The sequence below is a fragment of the Oncorhynchus mykiss genome, chromosome 30 (assembly GCF_057628025.1).
Source record: "Oncorhynchus mykiss isolate SJ-2025 chromosome 30, ASM5762802v1, whole genome shotgun sequence".
Classification (NCBI taxonomy): domain Eukaryota; kingdom Metazoa; phylum Chordata; class Actinopteri; order Salmoniformes; family Salmonidae; genus Oncorhynchus; species Oncorhynchus mykiss.
Window position 1 is genome coordinate 15,784,922 of NC_143051.1, and position 18,581 is coordinate 15,803,502.

The 18,581-nt window shown below is 43.1% G+C and overlaps 2 protein-coding genes and 1 pseudogene across 4 annotated transcripts; 2 read left to right on the forward strand and 1 right to left on the reverse strand.

Moving 5' to 3' along the window:
* On the forward strand, positions 1–8,641 carry mterf3 (mitochondrial transcription termination factor 3). 3 transcript variants are annotated; one of them, XM_021559947.3, is made up of 8 exons: positions 1–289; positions 5,229–5,603; positions 5,717–5,869; positions 6,123–6,312; positions 6,869–7,016; positions 7,187–7,258; positions 7,361–7,522; positions 8,383–8,641. In XM_021559947.3, exons 2-8 carry the CDS (start codon positions 5,237–5,239, stop codon positions 8,575–8,577), a joined length of 1,287 nt encoding a protein of 428 aa, XP_021415622.2. In that variant the 5' UTR covers positions 1–289; positions 5,229–5,236; the 3' UTR covers positions 8,578–8,641. The 3 variants fall into 3 exon arrangements, with proteins under 3 accessions (XP_021415622.2, XP_036827365.1, XP_036827366.1); XM_036971470.2 differs by having other exon boundaries at positions 249–369; XM_036971471.2 differs by having other exon boundaries at positions 259–1,933.
* Positions 8,642–8,886: 245 nt separating this feature from the next.
* Positions 8,887–12,171, forward strand: LOC110488002 (cytochrome b-c1 complex subunit 7). The gene is made up of 4 exons (XM_021559948.3): positions 8,887–8,967; positions 9,666–9,734; positions 9,867–10,033; positions 11,970–12,171. Exons 1-4 carry the CDS (start codon positions 8,949–8,951, stop codon positions 12,045–12,047), a joined length of 333 nt encoding a protein of 110 aa, XP_021415623.1. The 5' UTR covers positions 8,887–8,948; the 3' UTR covers positions 12,048–12,171.
* Positions 12,172–12,587: 416 nt separating this feature from the next.
* On the reverse strand, positions 12,588–14,444 carry LOC110489392 (leucine-rich repeat-containing protein 14B pseudogene; annotated as a pseudogene).
* Positions 14,445–18,581: the final 4,137 nt, after the last annotated feature.

Consider the following 18,581-nt stretch of genomic DNA (forward strand, 5'->3'; position numbering starts at 1 on the left):
AAAGGGCAGAGAGAGTACTGAGCAAACCAGACAACGGCGCAACCAACTCAACAAAATATAGGGGTGTAGTGGGAATGCACATTCCAATACCAGCACTCCCAATTCATTCACTGCCATTTTTCATCGGAAATAGCTTTATATTTAATTATTTGTAACATTATAAATTCCCGATGAAAGACAGGGAGTTGTTTTTATCGGTCCCTCATAGGTTGTTTGAACTGCCTTGTTGCCTTGCTGTATTCCTATTTTGGCTGTGACACTTCCGTAATCCTTCGGTTAGAGTGCACACGTGAGTAGATTGACATTGGCGCTATCTTGTTGTTTTTACGCCTGTTCAGGGGACATATTCATGTTTTGGCCCATATTTGTGTAAGTTATTGCATGATGTCATCCATTTTGTACTAGCAAAAACCACTTTCTATACGCTGGCTGGCTACCCCGTATGATTGTTATACGCAATCTAGCTAGCCATTGCTGCTTCAATGAGACATGCCCTCTTTTAGCCAGCAGATCCGACCTGCTTGCTTACAGCTGCACTAGGGTCTGACAACATTGATCTGTATATTAAGACACTACGGAACCAGCGCAAGATATGGCTCAGAAAACATACCTCAATCCAGGGATGAGAAATGCGTTATATTCCGAATTATCCCAACTGTTACACTGAGAAGATTGAACAACTGCTAGTTTTGAAAGAAAACGGTAATTTTCATCCTCATGCTAGGTAGCAAAAACCACAGCAGCCATTTTGGAATGGCAGTGTCAGTCAATCAGCTCCTTTGTTGTTCAACACCACATACCATCCCATAATGGATGCTGTTGCTACTGATAGCTAGAATGAAGACTAAAATGGCTGTTTACTTAAAGTGGAACTGACAGCGTTTTAACTACAGAAATTAAACAAACAATCATATCAATAATAAAATATGCAATTCCCAGTTTATGCTTCAAAACCAACTCTTTACAAGGTTTTTTTAAACAAGTTATATTTGCCTAAAAATTCCATACTGTACAGTAAGGCATTGTTGGCAGAATAGATGGATCAAACACAATTTTATTTGCCACATTTGCTGAATACAACCTTTCTGTGAAATGCTTACTTACGAGCCCTTAACCAACAATGCAGTTCAATAAATGGAGTTAAGAAAATATTTACTAAATAAACTGAAGTAAAAAAGTAACACAATAACGAGGCTATATACTATAGATAGGGGGTACCGAGTCAATGTGTGGGGGTACAGGTTAGTCGAGGTAATTTGTAGATGTAGGGAGGGGTAAGGTGACTATGCATAGATAAACAGCGAGTAGCAACAGTGTAAAAACAAAGGGTGGGGGTCAATGTCAATAGTCCGGGTGGCCATTTGATTAATTGTTCAGCAGTCTTATGGCTTGCTGGTAGAAGCTGTTAAGGAGCCTTTAAACCTAGACGTGGCGCTACGGTACCACTTGCCGTGGGGTAGCAGAGAGAACAGTCTATGACTTGGGTATGACGTTTTTTGGGCCTTCCTCTGACACCACCTAGTATATAGGTCCTGGATGGTAGGAAGCTTGGCCCCAGTGATGTATTGAGCTGTACGCACTAATCGGAATGGCTGATTAATTAGGGCCGATTTCAAGTTTTCATAACAATCGGATATCGGTATCGATTTGCAGATTTTCTTTTGTGTGTTTAAAAAAAAAAAAAAAATTATTTTTTTTTACACCTTTTATTTAACTAGGCATGTCAGTTAAGAACACGTTCTTATTTTCAATGACGGCCTAGGACGGTGGGTTAACTGCCTTGTTCAGGGGCAGAACAACAGATTTTTACCTTGTCAGCTTGGGGATTCAATCTTGCAACCTTAGAGTTAACTAGTCCAACGCTCTAACCACCTGCCTCTCATTGCACTCCACGAGGAGCCTACCTGTTACGCGAATGCAGTAAGAAGCCAAGGTAAGTTGCTAGCTAGCATTAAACTTATTTTATAAAAAACAATCAATCAATCATAATCACTAGTTAACTACTCATGGTTGATGATATTACTAGTTTATCTAGCATGTCCTGCGTTGCATATAATCGATACGGTGCGCATTTGCGGAAAAAGGACTGTCGTTGCTCCAACGTGTACCTAACCATAAACATCAAAGCCTTTCTTAAAATCAATACACAGAAGTATATATTTTTAAACGTGCATATTTAGCTAAAAGAAATCCAGGTTAGCAGGCAATATTAACCAGGTGAAATTGTGTCACTTCTCTTGTGTTCATTGCACGCAGAGTCAAGGTATATGTGATAATAATAAATGTTTTGTTTTCGAAATGATTGTTTCCGGATTCGACCATATTAATGACCAAAGGCTCGTATTTATGTGTGTTATTATGTTATAATTAAGTCTATGATTTAAAATATTTGATAGAGCAGTCTGACTGAGCGGTGGTAGGCACCAGCAGGCTCGTAAGCATTCATTCAAACAGCACTTTAGTGCGTTTTGCCAGCAGCTCTTCGTTGTGCTTCAAACATTGCGCTGTTTATGACTTCAAGCCTATCAACTCCCGAGATTAGGCTGGTGTAACCGATGTGAAATGGCTAGCTAGTTAGTGGGGTGCGCGCTAATAGTGTTTCAAACGTCACTCGCTCTGAGACTTGGAGTAGTTGTTCCCCTTGCTCTGCATGGGTAATGCTGCTTCAAGGGTGGCTGTTGTGGATGTGTTCCTTGTTCGAGCCCAGGTAGGAGCGAGGAGAGGGACAGAAGATATACTGTTACACTGGCAATACTAAAGTGCCTATAAGAACATCCAATAGTCAAAGATATATGGAATACAAATGGTATAGAGAGAAATAGTCCTATAAATACTATATTAACTACAACCTAAAACCTCTTACCTTGGAATATTGAAGTCTCATGTTAAAAGGAACCACCAGCTTTCATATGTTCTCATGTTCTGAGCAAGGAACTGAAACGTTAGCTTTTTACATGGCACACACACACTTTTACTTTCTTCTCCAACACTTTGTTTTTGCATTATTTAAACCAAATTGAACATGTTTCATTATTTATTTGAGGCTAAATCGATTTTTATTGATGTATTATATTAAGTTAAAATAAGTGTTCATTCAGTATTGTTGTAATTGTCATTATTACAAATAAAAAAAATTAAATCGGTTGATTTAATCGGTATCGGCTTTTTTTGGTCGTCCAATAATCGGTATCGACGTTGAAAAATCATCTGTCGACCTGTACTCTGTGTCGAGCAGTTGCCATAACAGGCCGTGATGTAACCGGGCAGGATACTCTCAATGGTGCAGAACTTTTTAAGGACCTGGGGACCCATGCCAAATATTTAGTCTCCTGAGGGGTAACAGGTATTGTCGTGCCCTCTTCACGATTGTCTTGGTGTGTTTGGACCATAATAGTTTGTTGGTGATGTGACACCAAGGAACTTGAAACTCTCAAACCGTTCCACCATAACCCTGTCGATGTGAATGGGGGCATGTTCGGCCCTCCTTTTCATGTAGTCGACAATCAGCTCCTTTGTCTCGCTCACGTTGAGGGAGAGGTTGTTGTCCTGGAACCGCACTGCCAGGTCTCTGACCTCTCTATAGGCTATCTCATCGTTGTTGGTAATCAGACCTACCACTGTTGTCGTCAGCAAATGTAATTATGATGTTGTAGTTGTGCTTGGCCATGCAGTCGTGGGTGAACAAGGAGACACCCCTTCAAATGATTGGATTCGGCTATTCAGTATAAAATCGAGCACACCACCATGCAATCTCCATTGCCAAACATTGGCCGTAGAATGGCCAAATGAAGGACTTTCAACATGGCACCGACAGTCAATTGTCTGCCCTGCTAGAGCTACCCCGGTCAACTGTAAGTGCTGTTATTGTGAAGTGGAAACGTCTAGGAGCGACACCAGCTCAGCCGCAGCGTGCTAGGGCACACAAGCTCACAAAACTGGGCCGCCGAGTGGTGAAGCATGTAGCAACACTTACTATCAAGTTCCAAACGCATCTGGAAGCAACGTCAGCACAAAAACTGTTAGTCGGGAGCTTCATGAAATGGGTTTCTGTGGCCGAGCATCTGCACATAAGCCTAAGATCTCTGGAGTGATGAATCACACTTCACCATCTGGTAGTCCAACAAACAAATCTGGGTTTGGCGGATGCCAGGAGAACTCTACCTCCCCGAATGCATAGTGCCCGCTGTAAAGTTTGGTGGAGGAGGAATAATGTTGTGGGTCTGTTTTTATGGTTCGGGCTAGGCCCCTTAGTTCCAGTGATGGGAAGTCTTAACGCTACATTATACAATGACATTCTAGACTATTCTGTGCTTCCAACTTTGTGGCAACAGTTTGGGGAAGGCCCTTTCCTGTTTCAGCATGACAATGCCCCCGTGCATAAAGCGAGGTCCATACAAAAGTGAATGATGGCAGTGTGGCAAATGGCTTATTTGCATATAGGCCTACTATAGCTCTGATTGGCTATGGCACACCGGTCTGCGTAGATTCTGGTTCTGGACAAGACGGATGTTTATTTACTGCAGTCTATTAATTGTCCAAACGCACAGCCGCTTTCCCATTCTATATTGCAATCAAATTTTCACAAATGCCTTAAATTCATTGAATTTTTGAGAATGACCTATATGAAAATGACCATATCTAAGTGCTCGCTTTTTCAGAAAATGTTTAATAAAGGTGTCATATTCTTCCTGGGGGTTTATATGAACAGATTTTAATAAGATTCCATGTTGCTAGTTCCCTATGTTGTCAGTTCCCCTTTAGTAGTCGTTCCATATTCTCAGTGTAACAATAATTCGGATTAGAACTAATTTCTAACTGCTATGCTTTATCTTGGCCAGGTCGCAGTTACAAATGAGAACTTGTTCTCAACTAGCCTACCTGGCTAAATAAAGGTGAAATAAATGTTTTAAGTTTTAAAAAATCCCTGAATTGAGTTATTTTTACTGAGCCATATCTAGCGCTGGCTCCGCGGTGTCTTAATATACACAGGGTAGGCTGTCCGTCCGTAGTGCAGTTGTAAGCAAGTGGGTCAGATCTTCTGGCTAGCCCCTTATTCATTGTTTATAATATATTGGTTGCTTCTTTACTCAACAACACCAATCCCCATCATTCAAGCTCAATTAAAAATTCATAGCATTGGCTAACGTACTTGCATGATGGTGTGTTCCAGTTACGTTCAATGTACAGACCCCCTTCTCATGTCACAATGTCCTGTGTTTTTATCACAGATATCTACATGGCTTTAACCTGTATCCAGCATTGTCAGAGATGCACCAGTTTACTGAGGTCAAGGAGTGTTGGTATCACCACCCTTCAGTATTCCACAGATGCCCAGCATTGGCCTGCAGCCCTCTGGAATTCTTTCATTGTTCGAGTCTTGCCCTCTGTGCTCCAGAGAAGTCCGAATCCATCTCAGACGCGACAGAGGTGGAATCTAGGAGTGCGGAGTTACTGTGAATCTCATGCTAAGGTCCAACCATCTCAAACGAAACACGGGAATACTGATGAGTTACCTGAGACTGATATGGTGTCATATCAGAATCCTGTCTCCCATCAACTCATAGATGGAGGGATGCTTCTGAAGGAGTGGCAGACAGCTTTTGGTACTAATGCCACCCCTTTGTACACACACACACACACACAGTTAAATAAAGGTGAAATAAATAAAATAAAAACACAGTGGTCATTTCTACCTAATATTTTTTGTCCTCTCCAGATTTGGATGATGCCCCAGGCCACTCTGCATTAGAGGAGATCAGTCACGAGGAGGCAGTTCATATGAACATCCCAGCTGCCCTGCCTCCTGTCTCCATCTCTCTGAAAGATTATGTCAACGAGTCAGAGACGCTTGGAAAGCTTATACAGCTAGGTAGGTTGGGTTCATTTAGGGTTTGTATCTGATTAGCCATTACTCCCTCACTGTCTAATGTACAAGAGCAATAGATGTCATGTATATCTATGTCTCTGGATCGAACTCACTAGGCACCAAACTGAAGTAAATGGGGAGGGATTACTAGAGCCCAAAAATAAACACTTGCTTTTTATTTCCGCTGCAGAGCATTTTGATACGCTGTGCACTAATGAATGTGACCCTGGTGTTAACCCTTCGGTTCCTTCTTCAGGTGTTCAGCTATGGAAACTGGAGCAGAGGCCTAACGTGGGTTCCATGTTGCTGAGGCTAGACTTCCAGACAGACGTGACCCCACGGCTGGTCTTCCTGAAGCAGCTGGGAGTGGACGATTCTCGCCTGGGTTATCTGATCAGCCACAACCCCTTCATCCTCACAGAGAGCCTGGAGAACCTGCAGGCCAGGTACCACAGTTGAGGGGATGGTTGTTGTATTGGCAGGTTGCATTTTCTACAGTCAGCAACACACAGGGTTGACTATTGTAATGGACGTTTTAAATTGTGTGTCCATGTAACTAACCTTGTGAAAATGTCCTATTATAATCTACTGTTCTTCTGAGTATAATTATGTGTTGCAAACCAGCTTGCTCCTGTGTCCTTGTAGAGATGAAATGATAACTGAAAGTCCTTCCCAAGAACAGGAAACTATAAAGATATGTGCTTATCACCCAATGCTTTGGAATTCAGACTGTCTACACTGAGCTGTATAACTCTGTTCCCTCTGAGCTCAGAAATAAAGAATCTTAGTTTGACTTGGACTCAAGAAAATCCTTATTTGATAATATTCACCACACTATTTTAGGGACATAGACGAAACTTGGTGTTTCCAACTGATATACCTGTTTAATCTCGTCTGTCAGCTTCAGTTCTTATAGGACTATGACATTTAACATTTCATTGTTAAATTATTTACAAATAATCTGTAGTATAAAATGAGGTAATAATCTCTCTTTCACATTAGGGTGGCATATCTTAGGTCCAAGAAGTTCAGCGCTGAGTCTGTGGCTTCCATGGTGTCCAGAGCTCCGTACCTGCTGAACTTCAGTGTGAAGAGGATGGACAACCGCCTTGGATTCTACCAACAGCAGTTAGGCCTTAGTGCTCAGAAGGTCAGGTCTGAATTGAGTAAACAATTACATTTAAAAGTTGTGTAAGGATTGACCCAAGACAACAGCAATTGGTCACATTATGTCCCACTAAATTTGTCATAGAACATTATTCACACCCCAAATTACAGACAGTAAGATAATGCATAAGATAATACATTCGTATCTTTCAGACACGGGATGTTGTGGCTCGCCTTCCCAGACTTTTGTGTGGAAGCTTGGAGACAGTTAAGGAGAATCTTAAGGTATGACAACAAACAAACGCTATTAAACATTAACTGTGATATGTCTTAATTCTTGGAGAGAAAAATAGGATTAATTCTTAGAATCCGTCTTTTTCATCCTAGATATGCAAACTGGAGATGGGGTTTCGTGAAAATGAGCTCCAGCACATTGTCACTGTAATCCCCAAAGTTCTTACTGCTAACAAGAGGAAACTGACCCAGATATTTGACTACATCCACAACACCATGAACATACCCCATGACCTGATTGTAAAGTTCCCACAGGTAAGCTATAAACTACCAGTCCTGAATCATCCATCTTTGGATAGTGGATACTCGCAGAGAATACATTATCTGGATATGTTAGTGTTTACCTAGCCCAATAATATACTCCTTATAGTTCATGTTCTGTTTAAAGGCGTTTAGGCTCTGGAAGCTGAAACAGCCAAATACTCCATCTAAACATGAATCGATTCTCGATTGCTGTACAGTTCTACAAACATAAAGCACTGTACTTTCATATCACATCAAAATAATTTCACAAATACTAAATATACTTACTGTACACTGTTTTAACACAGTTGCATCCAACAGTATTTTTCAGTGACGACATGTTTTTGGCGTCCGTCTTCCATTTCCACACTGGTGTTTGGGGACGCAGATAGTGTGGACTAGCTATGCTAATTGGCTGTCTTCAGTCTGTTTTCCGTAAATATGGCCGTGTGGGAACCCTAACCCTATAAAGGTGTGTAGTAATTAAACTATTTGTTTATTTTATTATTTCTCGCTGACATGAATGATTCGTTCATTATGTTTCCAAAACCATTCCGCAAGCGATGCGTGTTCACGTCTAGAGAAAAGTCCGGGCTCGTAACAAAACTCGTCAATAGGCGTTTAAGGTAGTTCGCGTCTGTGACTTGGGTGGGGTAGTATTTACCAAGTGATGGATCAGGAACCACTTATGGGTCACAGTGGGTAACCCCTGCTGGGTCATGGCCAAGGACTGAGTTGTGGCTAAAAACATTTTTATTTTGTTGAGCTGATGGGACATAGTACATTACCAGTGAATTGTCTTTAGACATGTCACAGATTCAGTTGGACTTGCTATCACCTATTGTCTGAAAAGTTATCTGTCCTTTCTACAGGTCCTGAATGCAAAGTACCTTCGTATCAAAGAAAGACACCTGTTCCTGCAATACCTAGATAAGGCTCAGTATGACCCTGCCAAGCCTAACTACATCTGTCTGGACAAGCTTGTCTCCCTGCCAGATGAGGCCTTCTGCACTGAAGTGGCATCAGCCACACTAAAGGACTTTGAACTGTTTCAGAAGACAATGTAATTAATAAAACACTACAGTTTCTGTATATGTGTGTTATGTGAATAAATTTGTTGAAGATATTCTACAATTGAAAATTGCTGTTTACTATTGAACTGGTTGAATGAGCCGATGAGCATGTTTGTACCAGAAGAGGGCCACATTTCGACACATTGTTGAGATTTTGGATGATTTTGGACCTTTGATAAATGTAGCTAGCCTACTTCATAAGGACTAACGTGTAAATATATAAATGGAAAAATAGCGAGGATAATTTCAATTCGTGTGATAATTCAATTCTTACGTTTTGTGCAGAGTTGCGTAACCGCGGATGACCTCATTCTCAGAACGTCATTTTACCCACAATTCCACTCAAACTTTTTTTTGACAACAACATGGCGTCGAGGGCACCAGGTAATTACAATAACCTATCTTTTAAGCATTTCTTTACCCGTAAATCGAGATGATACGTTGCAGATATTGTTGAGTATTGGGGCTATTGATTTGTGGGGGGAAAACAAGACGACGCGGAGTGTTTTGGTGCGTTCAAATCCATGTTTTTAAGGACTTTCTGTCGTCCTCTGTGTCCCCGCGAAAGGCAAGAAGTATGTTAGCTAGCTATGGCAAATTAAGGAAATCTGGTTTGTGACATTGCGCATTTAAATTAAATGTATGCCAGTTGGCTAATGGTTAGGTAAAACAGTACTATAACAGTTATAATAATCTTCTATGGTCTGATCAACCTTCAAGCGCCACGCCAGTGCAGCTTGATTATCTAACAACATCTAACGTTAGCAGTTTCCACCTAGCTAGTAATATGTAGGTCATCTGATCTACTAGCAATCTATTCACTTATCCAACACGCATGTAATATTTGCGTTTTAAGTGCACTTCTAGGTTCGCCCAAATAATACTACTGTCAAATCCTCCCTCCAGTACCTACTTCTAAAATTCACTCATTTCTAGTGGATCCACTCCAATGTCTTTTTAGATTCATGGATAATATTGGGTGTCTCTTTGCTTTTGTGCTGCAGTGATTGCAACTGGATTTTAAGCTGTTTTTGTGAACAATCTTGTTGACAAGCAAATTACTCTTCTGGTATCCCCCACAGCAACTACAGGCAGACTCCTGGTCAGCTTTCGCAAATGGTACTACAATGCTGCTGGATTCAACAAAATTGGTAACTCTTGGGAGTCTTAATGTTTTTTATTCTATTTGGGGCCATCTGAGTCTTAAGACTAATTAATTCACTCAGTCTTAAACATCTAGAATCTTCAGTTAGATCTCGCCTTGTGGATATTTTTGGTTCCAGGTCTGATGCGTGATGACACAATCCATGAGGATAGCGACGTGAAAGAGGCCCTGCGGCGTCTCCCAGAGAAAGTGTACAACGACAGGATGTTCAGGCTCAAGAGAGCCCTGGACCTCTCCATGAAGCAGGCGGTTCTCCCCAAGGAACAGCGGACTCAATATGAGGAGGTACAGCAGACCTGGGCTCAAATGACATATTCAGGACTGATTCAGACCTGGGCTCAAATAATTTCAAGTACTTTGTGTTTGATAAACCTTTCCTGGTTTAATGGACTAATAAAATGGTCCTAAAACTGCAAACTCCACTCATCTGGCACTCCAGGCATGCAAACGCTGAAGTATTTGAAATAATTCAAATAATATTTGAACCCGGGTCAGAGGTACAGTGCATATAGTCTCACACGTTAGTTTGTACATTAATGGCTTTGCGCTGCCACTGGGGAAATTGAAGATATGTCTAAAGTTTCATAGCAGTTGATGCTATAGTGAAGAGGTATTCAACTCCTGGAGTTTTCTGTTCTACCTGATAATTAATTGCACCCACCTGGTGTCCCAGGTCTGAATCAGTCCCTGATTAGAAGGGGACAATTAAACGCAATGGAACTGGCTTCAGGGTTGAGTTGAGGATTACAGTGTGACTTTGGAATGAAGGGCAAAGTCTAGCCTCTGAGGCTAAGGTGGAGATATTGTTACTACACTGCTCAAAAAAATAAAGGGAACACTAAAATAACACATCCTAGATCTGAATGAATTAAATATTTTTATTAAATACTTTTTTCTTTACATAGTTGAATGTGCTGACAACAAAATCACACAAATTATCAATGGAAATCAAATTTATCAACCCATGGCGGTCTGGATTTGGAGTCACACTCAAAATTAAAGTGGAAAACCACACTACAAGCTGATCCAACTTTGATGTAATGTCCTTAAAACAAGTCAAAATGAGACTCAGTAGTGTGTGTGGCCTCCACGTGCCTGTATGACCTCCCTACAACACCTGGGCATGCTCCCGATGAGGTGGCGGATGGTCTCTTGAGGGATCTCCTCCCAGACCTGGACTAAAGCATCCGCCAACTCCTGGACAGTCTGTGGTGCAACACGGCGTTGGTGGATGGAGCGAGACATGATGTCCCAGATGTGCTCAATTGGATTCAGGTCTGGGGAACGGGCGGGCCAGTCCATAGCATTAATGCCTTCCTCTTGCAGGAACTGCTGACACACTCCAGCCACATGAGGTCTAGCATTGTCTGGCATTAGGAGGAACCCAGGGCCAACCGCACCAGCATATGGTCTCACAAGGGGTCTGAGGCTCTCATCTCGGTACCTAATGGCAGTCAGGCTACCTCTGGCGAGCACATGGAGGGCTGTGCGGCCCCCCAAAGAAATGCCACCCCACACCATGACTGACCCACCGCCAAACCGGTCATGCTGGAGGATGTTGCAGGCAGCAGAACGTTCTCCACGGCGTCTCCAGACTCTGTCACGTCTGTCACGTGCCCAGTGTGAACCTGCTTTCATCTGTGAAGAGCACAGGGCGCCAGTGGCGAATTTGCCAATCTTGGTGTTCTCTGGCAAATGCCAAACGTCCTGCACGGTGTTGGGCTGTAAGCACAACCCCCGCCTGTGGACGTTGGGCCCTCATACCACCCTCATGGAGTCTGTTTCTGACCGTTTGAGCAGACACATGCACATTTGTGGCCTGCTGTAGGTCATTTTGCAGGGCTCTGGCAGTGCTCCTCCTGCTCCTCCTTGCACAAAGGCGGAGGTAGCGGTCCTGCTGCTGGGTTGTTGCCCTCCTACAGCCTCCTCCACATCTCATGATGTACTGGCCTGTCTCCTGGTAGCTGGTATATTGATTGATTCTTCAATTAGTTTAGCACTATGAAGCAGGTAGATTAATTATGATTGAGGTATTAGATTATGAAGCAAGTAGGATTAGAGACTAAAGGTTGGATTGGAATTGGGCAATAGTTGAGTTGGGAGATACCTATAAAGCTGTTTAATGTTGAAAAATGACATACTAAAAACCACGTCAAGTACAGTTGGTGGAAGAAAGTTGACAGAACTAATGTTTTGTTTCTGTTTGACCTTTTTTCTGTAGGATGTACATTACCTGGAGCCTTACCTGAAAGAGGTCATCCGTGAGAGGAAAGAGGTTGAGGAGTGGTCAAAGAAATGAGATTGCTGTGGAAAGCTGATGTTCCTTCTGTTTGGTCTGGTGAATGGTTGTCCTCTGTAATATTTCAAATAAAGTGTACCCTGTGGGAAGACTGCTTAATAAAAATTTACATTTTGGGAAAAGATGTACAAGTGTGGAGAGTTTAAGAAGTATTGCAAGATTGGTAAAATAGCTTTTGGGTTAAGATGTGAACCAGGATGTTGATCACCACAGTAATGTTTATTTATAGTGAATCCACTTTAATCCCAAATTTTAAGACGGAAATAACAATTGACTAAACTATAATCAAACGGCAGTTGCATGTTTAAAAAAACATTTAAATGATAATGGAGCAATACATTTGTCAAAGTTTTTCAAGGCCTTAAATATCCCAATAGGCTAAAGTTGTCAACTTTTTAGTTGCACAAATTTCTTAGTTGTCTTTGGATAAGTGGAAATGAAGTGTTGCAAGCCACAATAGATGATTGAGAAAGATGAACCCTTTGTATTGCACACACCCTTGATCTATCAACCCTCTTTCCCGCCCTCTGGTATGGTATTCTACCTGAACTTCAATCTACCTCTGGCAGCTCCAAATACCTTAGGGCTGGGAACCCAGCGGCCAGAGAAGAGGCAGCGAAGGGCCGTGGCGCTCAGAGGGTTGCCCAGTATCTTCAGCCCCTCCAGGCCGCGACAGGGAGCCTGGGTCAGGATGTCCATGTGTTCATCCTCTAGGGTGAGGCTGTGGCGGGGAAGAGGCCGCACACGTTGTGACCATTATGTCCAGACTGACCAGGTTCTCCCTTTGCAGGCTGTTGGCCAGATAGGCCATGTCCACACAGTTCAGGTTACAGTTGGCCAGCTTCAGGAATTTCAGTGGGGTGGTCAGGGGGCTCTGGACAAGGCCGTAGAGTCACAAATGTATTACATTTTCACATTTCGGTTATATTATCACTTGTGTATGCTTGCAATGTGGGTGTGCGCATCACTTCACGCAAGCTTGACAAAAAACTAAGCCAATATGAAATCTTTACCATGCATGCCTAATTAATGGACAGTGCAGGTGTCTGCTTGTTGTTTTGGGGCATGACCTCAGTGCTATTTCAAAGTCAGCTGTAAATGACACCCTATTGACTTTTAAGTGCACTACTTTCTACCAGGGTCAAAAAGTTTTCTGGTCAAAAGTAGTACACTATATAGGAAATGGGGTGCAATTTGGGAAGCAGACAATATCAACCATTAAGTGTTCCCTGGTTTCTGGCCAACCTGCAGATTTAGCAGCAGGCAGCTGTCTACATTCTCCCCCACAGCCAAGCAACAAAAACAAAATGCCACTGAGTGCAAACTGAGTACCGGAAACTGAGTACTGGAAACTGCAGCCCCCATGTTATGATATTACACAGTGGAAATGCATCAGCTTGAATAGACATCCCCAAAGCTATATATACAGTAGACATCAATACCTTCTACATATCCACATGCACACACACACACTCTCGCCCAAAAACGCGCACGTAGAACAGCTGTTTAAGGGCCAGGGAGTTGGCTCAGGACCTGACGAAGCTCAGCTTCAAGGGGCAGTGACGGAGGAGCAGGAAGGCCTGGGCCACCACCTTGTAGTTCTGCCCGGTGACAAAGCCGCTCAGGCGCACGTCCACCTCGGTCTCGAGGGCTGAGGGTGCAGCGCCAGCCGCCTGGATGGCCACCATGACCTCGTAGCACATGCAGGTGAGGAGCTGGGTGCGGGCCCACTGACCCAAGGTGGATCCACCGGAACAGGCATGGTACTCTGTGTCCTTCAGCCCAGTCAGGTCCACCATACGGAGGGTCTCGGCGTAAGTCTCTGTTGGCCGCAGCACGTACGACTGGAGATAAAACAGATAGAGATATAACATAACTGTTTATTGCTATCAAATGGGCATTTGTCTTACAAATCAAAGTTATATGATGTAAGGTGACATTGTGACCTTGTATTGCCCCAGTGGCAACTCAAGTAACTACAAACACATTGAGACTGGCCAAGATCCAGTGCCTCAGTTCACACGCAGCATTTTTGACCAGTGACAGATTGCACCTCTAAACACAACACCAGAACACACAGTTAGCCTACTTTCAGCCCAGTCAACAGAGCCATCTAGGCACTGCCGGCAGATGCAGGAGATCCTCCTGGCAGTCTACCATCCTTCCCAGGAGCCTTTGCAGGTTAAGCTCATGCAGAGGCAGATTTGGACCAGGTCGTGGAGGAGGAAGGCCTTCTCGTGCAGGTAGCAGGCATTGAAGAGGAGTGGATAGAAATTGAACAACAAACAGCTAAGGTTCTCCATGGTGCTCGGGCCACTCTGAGTGAAGCCCTCGGCAGCAAGAAACCTCAGGCTCTTCATGGCTCTCTCTTCTCTGGTCTGTCCTCGAGGTCCGGGTCTTGAAGTGTTAGGATCAACCAATCAGCCCTTGTGACTGGATGTGTTTGTGTTGTTGCTCTCTCCCCAACTGTCTCTCTGTATGTTGATTCTTTGTCTCTGCTAGTACTGTATATCTGTCTGGACCTCGAGAGGCTTGGCGCGTGAGGTAGGTGAGTAGGAGGGCTATTTTTTTGAAACAGCCGTCTCATTCCATTCGCCTCTCGAATGGGTTATCTATTTGCATCTTTCACCAAGGGGCAGAGCAGAAACAACCTTATCCTACTGCTTACAAAATTAGGTCCAACCTCCCTCCATACCACCAACATTGAAATGACCTGTTTATGCAAGCAAGCTATAAAAAGACGCCAGTAACAACAATAACAGAAAAGCAATGTAGACAAACATAGCATGGACGTTGTACAGGGTAACATTGGCATCATGCCCACACTGAAATGATAGATTTACTGAAGGCTTAGATGTTAATCAAGACCAAAGTAGTGGCAGATCAGATATCATAATGTACTAGCCTAACATGACTGGTTATGAAAACATTATGCATTTGATGAGAGTACGCTGGAACACCCAGAGTGTTGTAAATATACTGAACAAAAATATAAAAGTGTTGGTCCCATGTTTCATGAGTTGAAATAAAAGATCCCAGAAATGTTCCAAATGCACAAAAAGTTTATTCCTCTAAAATGTTGTGTACAAATTTGTTTAAATTCCTGTTAGTGAACATTTCCCCTCTGCCAAGGTAATTCATAATTCACCTGACAGGTGTGGTATATCAAGAAGTTGATTAAACAGCATGATCATTTCACAGGTGCACCTTGTGCTGGGGACAATCAAAGGCCACTCTAAAAGGCACTGCATCTCAGTGCTAGAGCCGTCACCACAGACCCTGGTTCGATTCCAGGCTGTAACACAACCGGTTGTGATTCCCATAGTCCCAAAGGGCGGCGCACAATTGGCCCAGGGCCGTCCGGGTTAGGGTTTGGCTAGGGTAGGCTGTCATTGTAAATAAGAATTTGTTCTTAACTGACTTGCCTAATTAAATAAAGATTCAATAAAAAATAAAAAGTTGTCACACAACACAATGCCAGTTAACCACCTAACTGAGGAACTCAATTTAACCTTGCGCAATACCCTAGATGCAGTTGGACCCCTAAAAACGAAAAACATTTCTCATAAGAACTTAGCTCCCTGGTATACAGAAAATACCCAAGCTCTGAAGCAAGCTTCCAGAAAATTGGAAATGGCACCACATCAAACTGGAAGTCTTCCGACTAGCTTGGAAAGACAGTACCGTGCAGTATCAAAGAGCCCTTACTGCTGCTCGATCATCCTATTTTTCCAACTTAATTGAGGAAAATAAGAACAATCCCCCAAAAAATGTAGATACTGTCGCAAAGCTAACTAAAAAGCAGCATTCCCCAAGTGAGGATGTCTTTCACTTCAGCAGTAATAAATTCATGAACTTCTTTGAGGAAAAGATCATGATCATTAGAAAGCAAATTACAGACTCCTCTTTAAATCTGCGTATTCCTCCAAAGCTCAGTTGTCCTGAGTCTGCACAACTCTACCAGGACCTAGGATCAAGAGAGACACTCAAGTGTTTTAGTACTATATCTCTTGACACAATGATGAAAATAATCATGGCCTCTAAACCTTCAAGCTGCATACTGGACCCTATTCCAACTAAACTACTGAAAGAGCTGCTTCCTGTGCTTGGCCCGCCTATGTTGAACATAATAAACGTCTCTCTATCCACCGGATGTGTACCAAACTCACTAAAAGTGGCAGTAATAAAGACTCTCTTGAAAAAGCCAAACCTTGACCCAGAAAATATTTTAAAAACTATCGGCCAATATTGAATCTTCCATTCCTCTCAAAAATTTTAGAAAAGGCTGTTGCGCTGCAACTCACTGCCTCCCTGAAGACAAACAATGTATACAAAATGCTTCAGTCTGGTTTTAGAACCCATCATAGCACTGAGACTGCACTTGTGAAGGTGGTAAATTACCTTTTAATGACATCAGACAGAGGCTCTGCATCTGTCCTCGTGCTCCTAGACCTTAGTGCTGCTTTTGATACCATCGATCACCACATTCTTTTGGAGAGATTGGAAACCCAAATTGGTCTACACAGACAAGTTCTGGCCTGGTTTAGATCTTATCTGTTGGAAAGATATGTTTGTCTCTGAATGGTTTGTCCTCTGACAAATCAACTGTAAATTTCGGTGTTCCTCAAGGTTCCGTTTTAGGACCACTACTGTTTTCACTATATATTTTACCTCTTGGGGATGTCATTCGAAAACATAATGTTAACTTTCACTGCTATGCGGATGACACACAGCTGTACATTTCAATTAAACATGGTGAAGCCCCAAAATTGCCCTCGCTAGAAGCCTGTGTTTCAGACATAAGGAAGTGGATGGCTGCAAACTTTCTACTTTTAAACTCGGACAAAACAGAGATGCTTGTTCTAGGTCCCAAGAAACAAATAGATATTCTGTTGAGTCTGACAATTAATCTTAATGGTTGTACAGTCGTCTCAAATAAAACTGTGAAGGACCTCGGCGTTACTCTGGACCCTGATCTCTCTTTTGACGAACATATGAAGACTGTTTCAAGGACAGCTTTTTTCCATCTACGTAACATTGCAAAAATCAGAAAATTTCTGTCCAAAAATGATGCAGAAAAATGTATCCATGCTTTTGTTACTTCTAGGTTAGACTACTGCAATGCTCTACTTCCCGGCTACCCGGATAAAGCACTAAATAAACTTCAGTTAGTGCTAAATACGGCTGCTAGAATCCTGACTAGAACCAAAAAATGTTATCATATTACTCCAGTGCTAGCCTCCCTACACTGGCTTCCTGTCAAGGCAAGGGCTGATTTCAAGGTTTTACTGCTAACCTACAAAGCATGACATGGGCTTGCTCCTACCTATCTCTCTGATTTGGTCCTGCTGTACATACCTACACGTACGCTACGGTCACAAGACACAGGCCTCCTAATTGTCCCTAGAATTTCTAAGCAAACAGCTGGAGGCAGGGCTTTCTCCTATAGAGCTCCATTTTTATGGAATGGTCTGCCTACCCATGTGAGAGATGCAAACTCGGTCTCAACCTTTAAGTCTTTACTGAAGACTCATCTCTTCAGTGGGTCATATGATTGAGTGTAGTCTGGCCCAGGAGTGTGAAGGTGAACGGAAAGGCTCTGGAACAACGAACCGACCTTGCTGTCTCTGCCTGGCCGGTTCCCCTTTTTCCACTTGGATTCTTTGCCTTTAACCCTTTTACCCTGAGTCACTGGCTTACTGGTGCTCTTTCATGCCGTCCCTAGAGTGGGTTGAGTCACTGATGCGATCTTCCTGTCTGGGTTGGCGCCCCCCCCTTGGGTTGTGCCGTGGCGGAGATCTTTGTGGGCTATACTCGGCCTTGTCTCAGGATGGTAAGTAGGTGGTTGAAGATATCCCTCTAGTGGTGTGGGGGCTGTGCTTTGGCAAAGTGGGTTGGGTTATATCCTTCCTGTTTGGCCCTGTCAGGGGGTATCATCGGATGGGGCCACAGTGTCTCCTGACCCCTCCTGTCTCAGCCTCCAGTATTTATGCTGCAGTAGTTTATGTGTCGAGGGCTAGGGTCAGTTTGTTATATCTGGAGTACTTCTCCTGTCTTATCCGGTGTCCTGTGTGAATTTAAGTATGCTCTCTCTAATTCTCTCTCTCTCTTTCTTTCTCTGTCTCGGAGGACCTGAGCCCTTGGACCATGCCTCAGGACTACCTGGCATGATGACTCCTTGCTGTTCCTAGTCCACCTGGCCATGCTGCTGCTCCAGTTTCAACTGTTCTGCCTGCGGCTATGGAATCCTGACCTGTTCACGGGACGTGCTACATGTCCCAGACCTATTGTTTGACCATGCTGGTCATTTATGAACATTTGAACATCTTGGCCATGTTCTGTTATAATCTCCACCCGGCACAGCCAGAAGAGGACTGGCCACCCCTCATAGCCTGGTTCCTCTCTAGGTTTCTTCCTAGGTTTTGGCCTTCAAGTTTTTCCTAGCCAATGTGCTTGAACACCTGCATTGCTTGCTTTTTGGCATTTTAGGCTGGGTTTCTGTACAGCACTTTGAGATATCATCTGGTGTTAGAA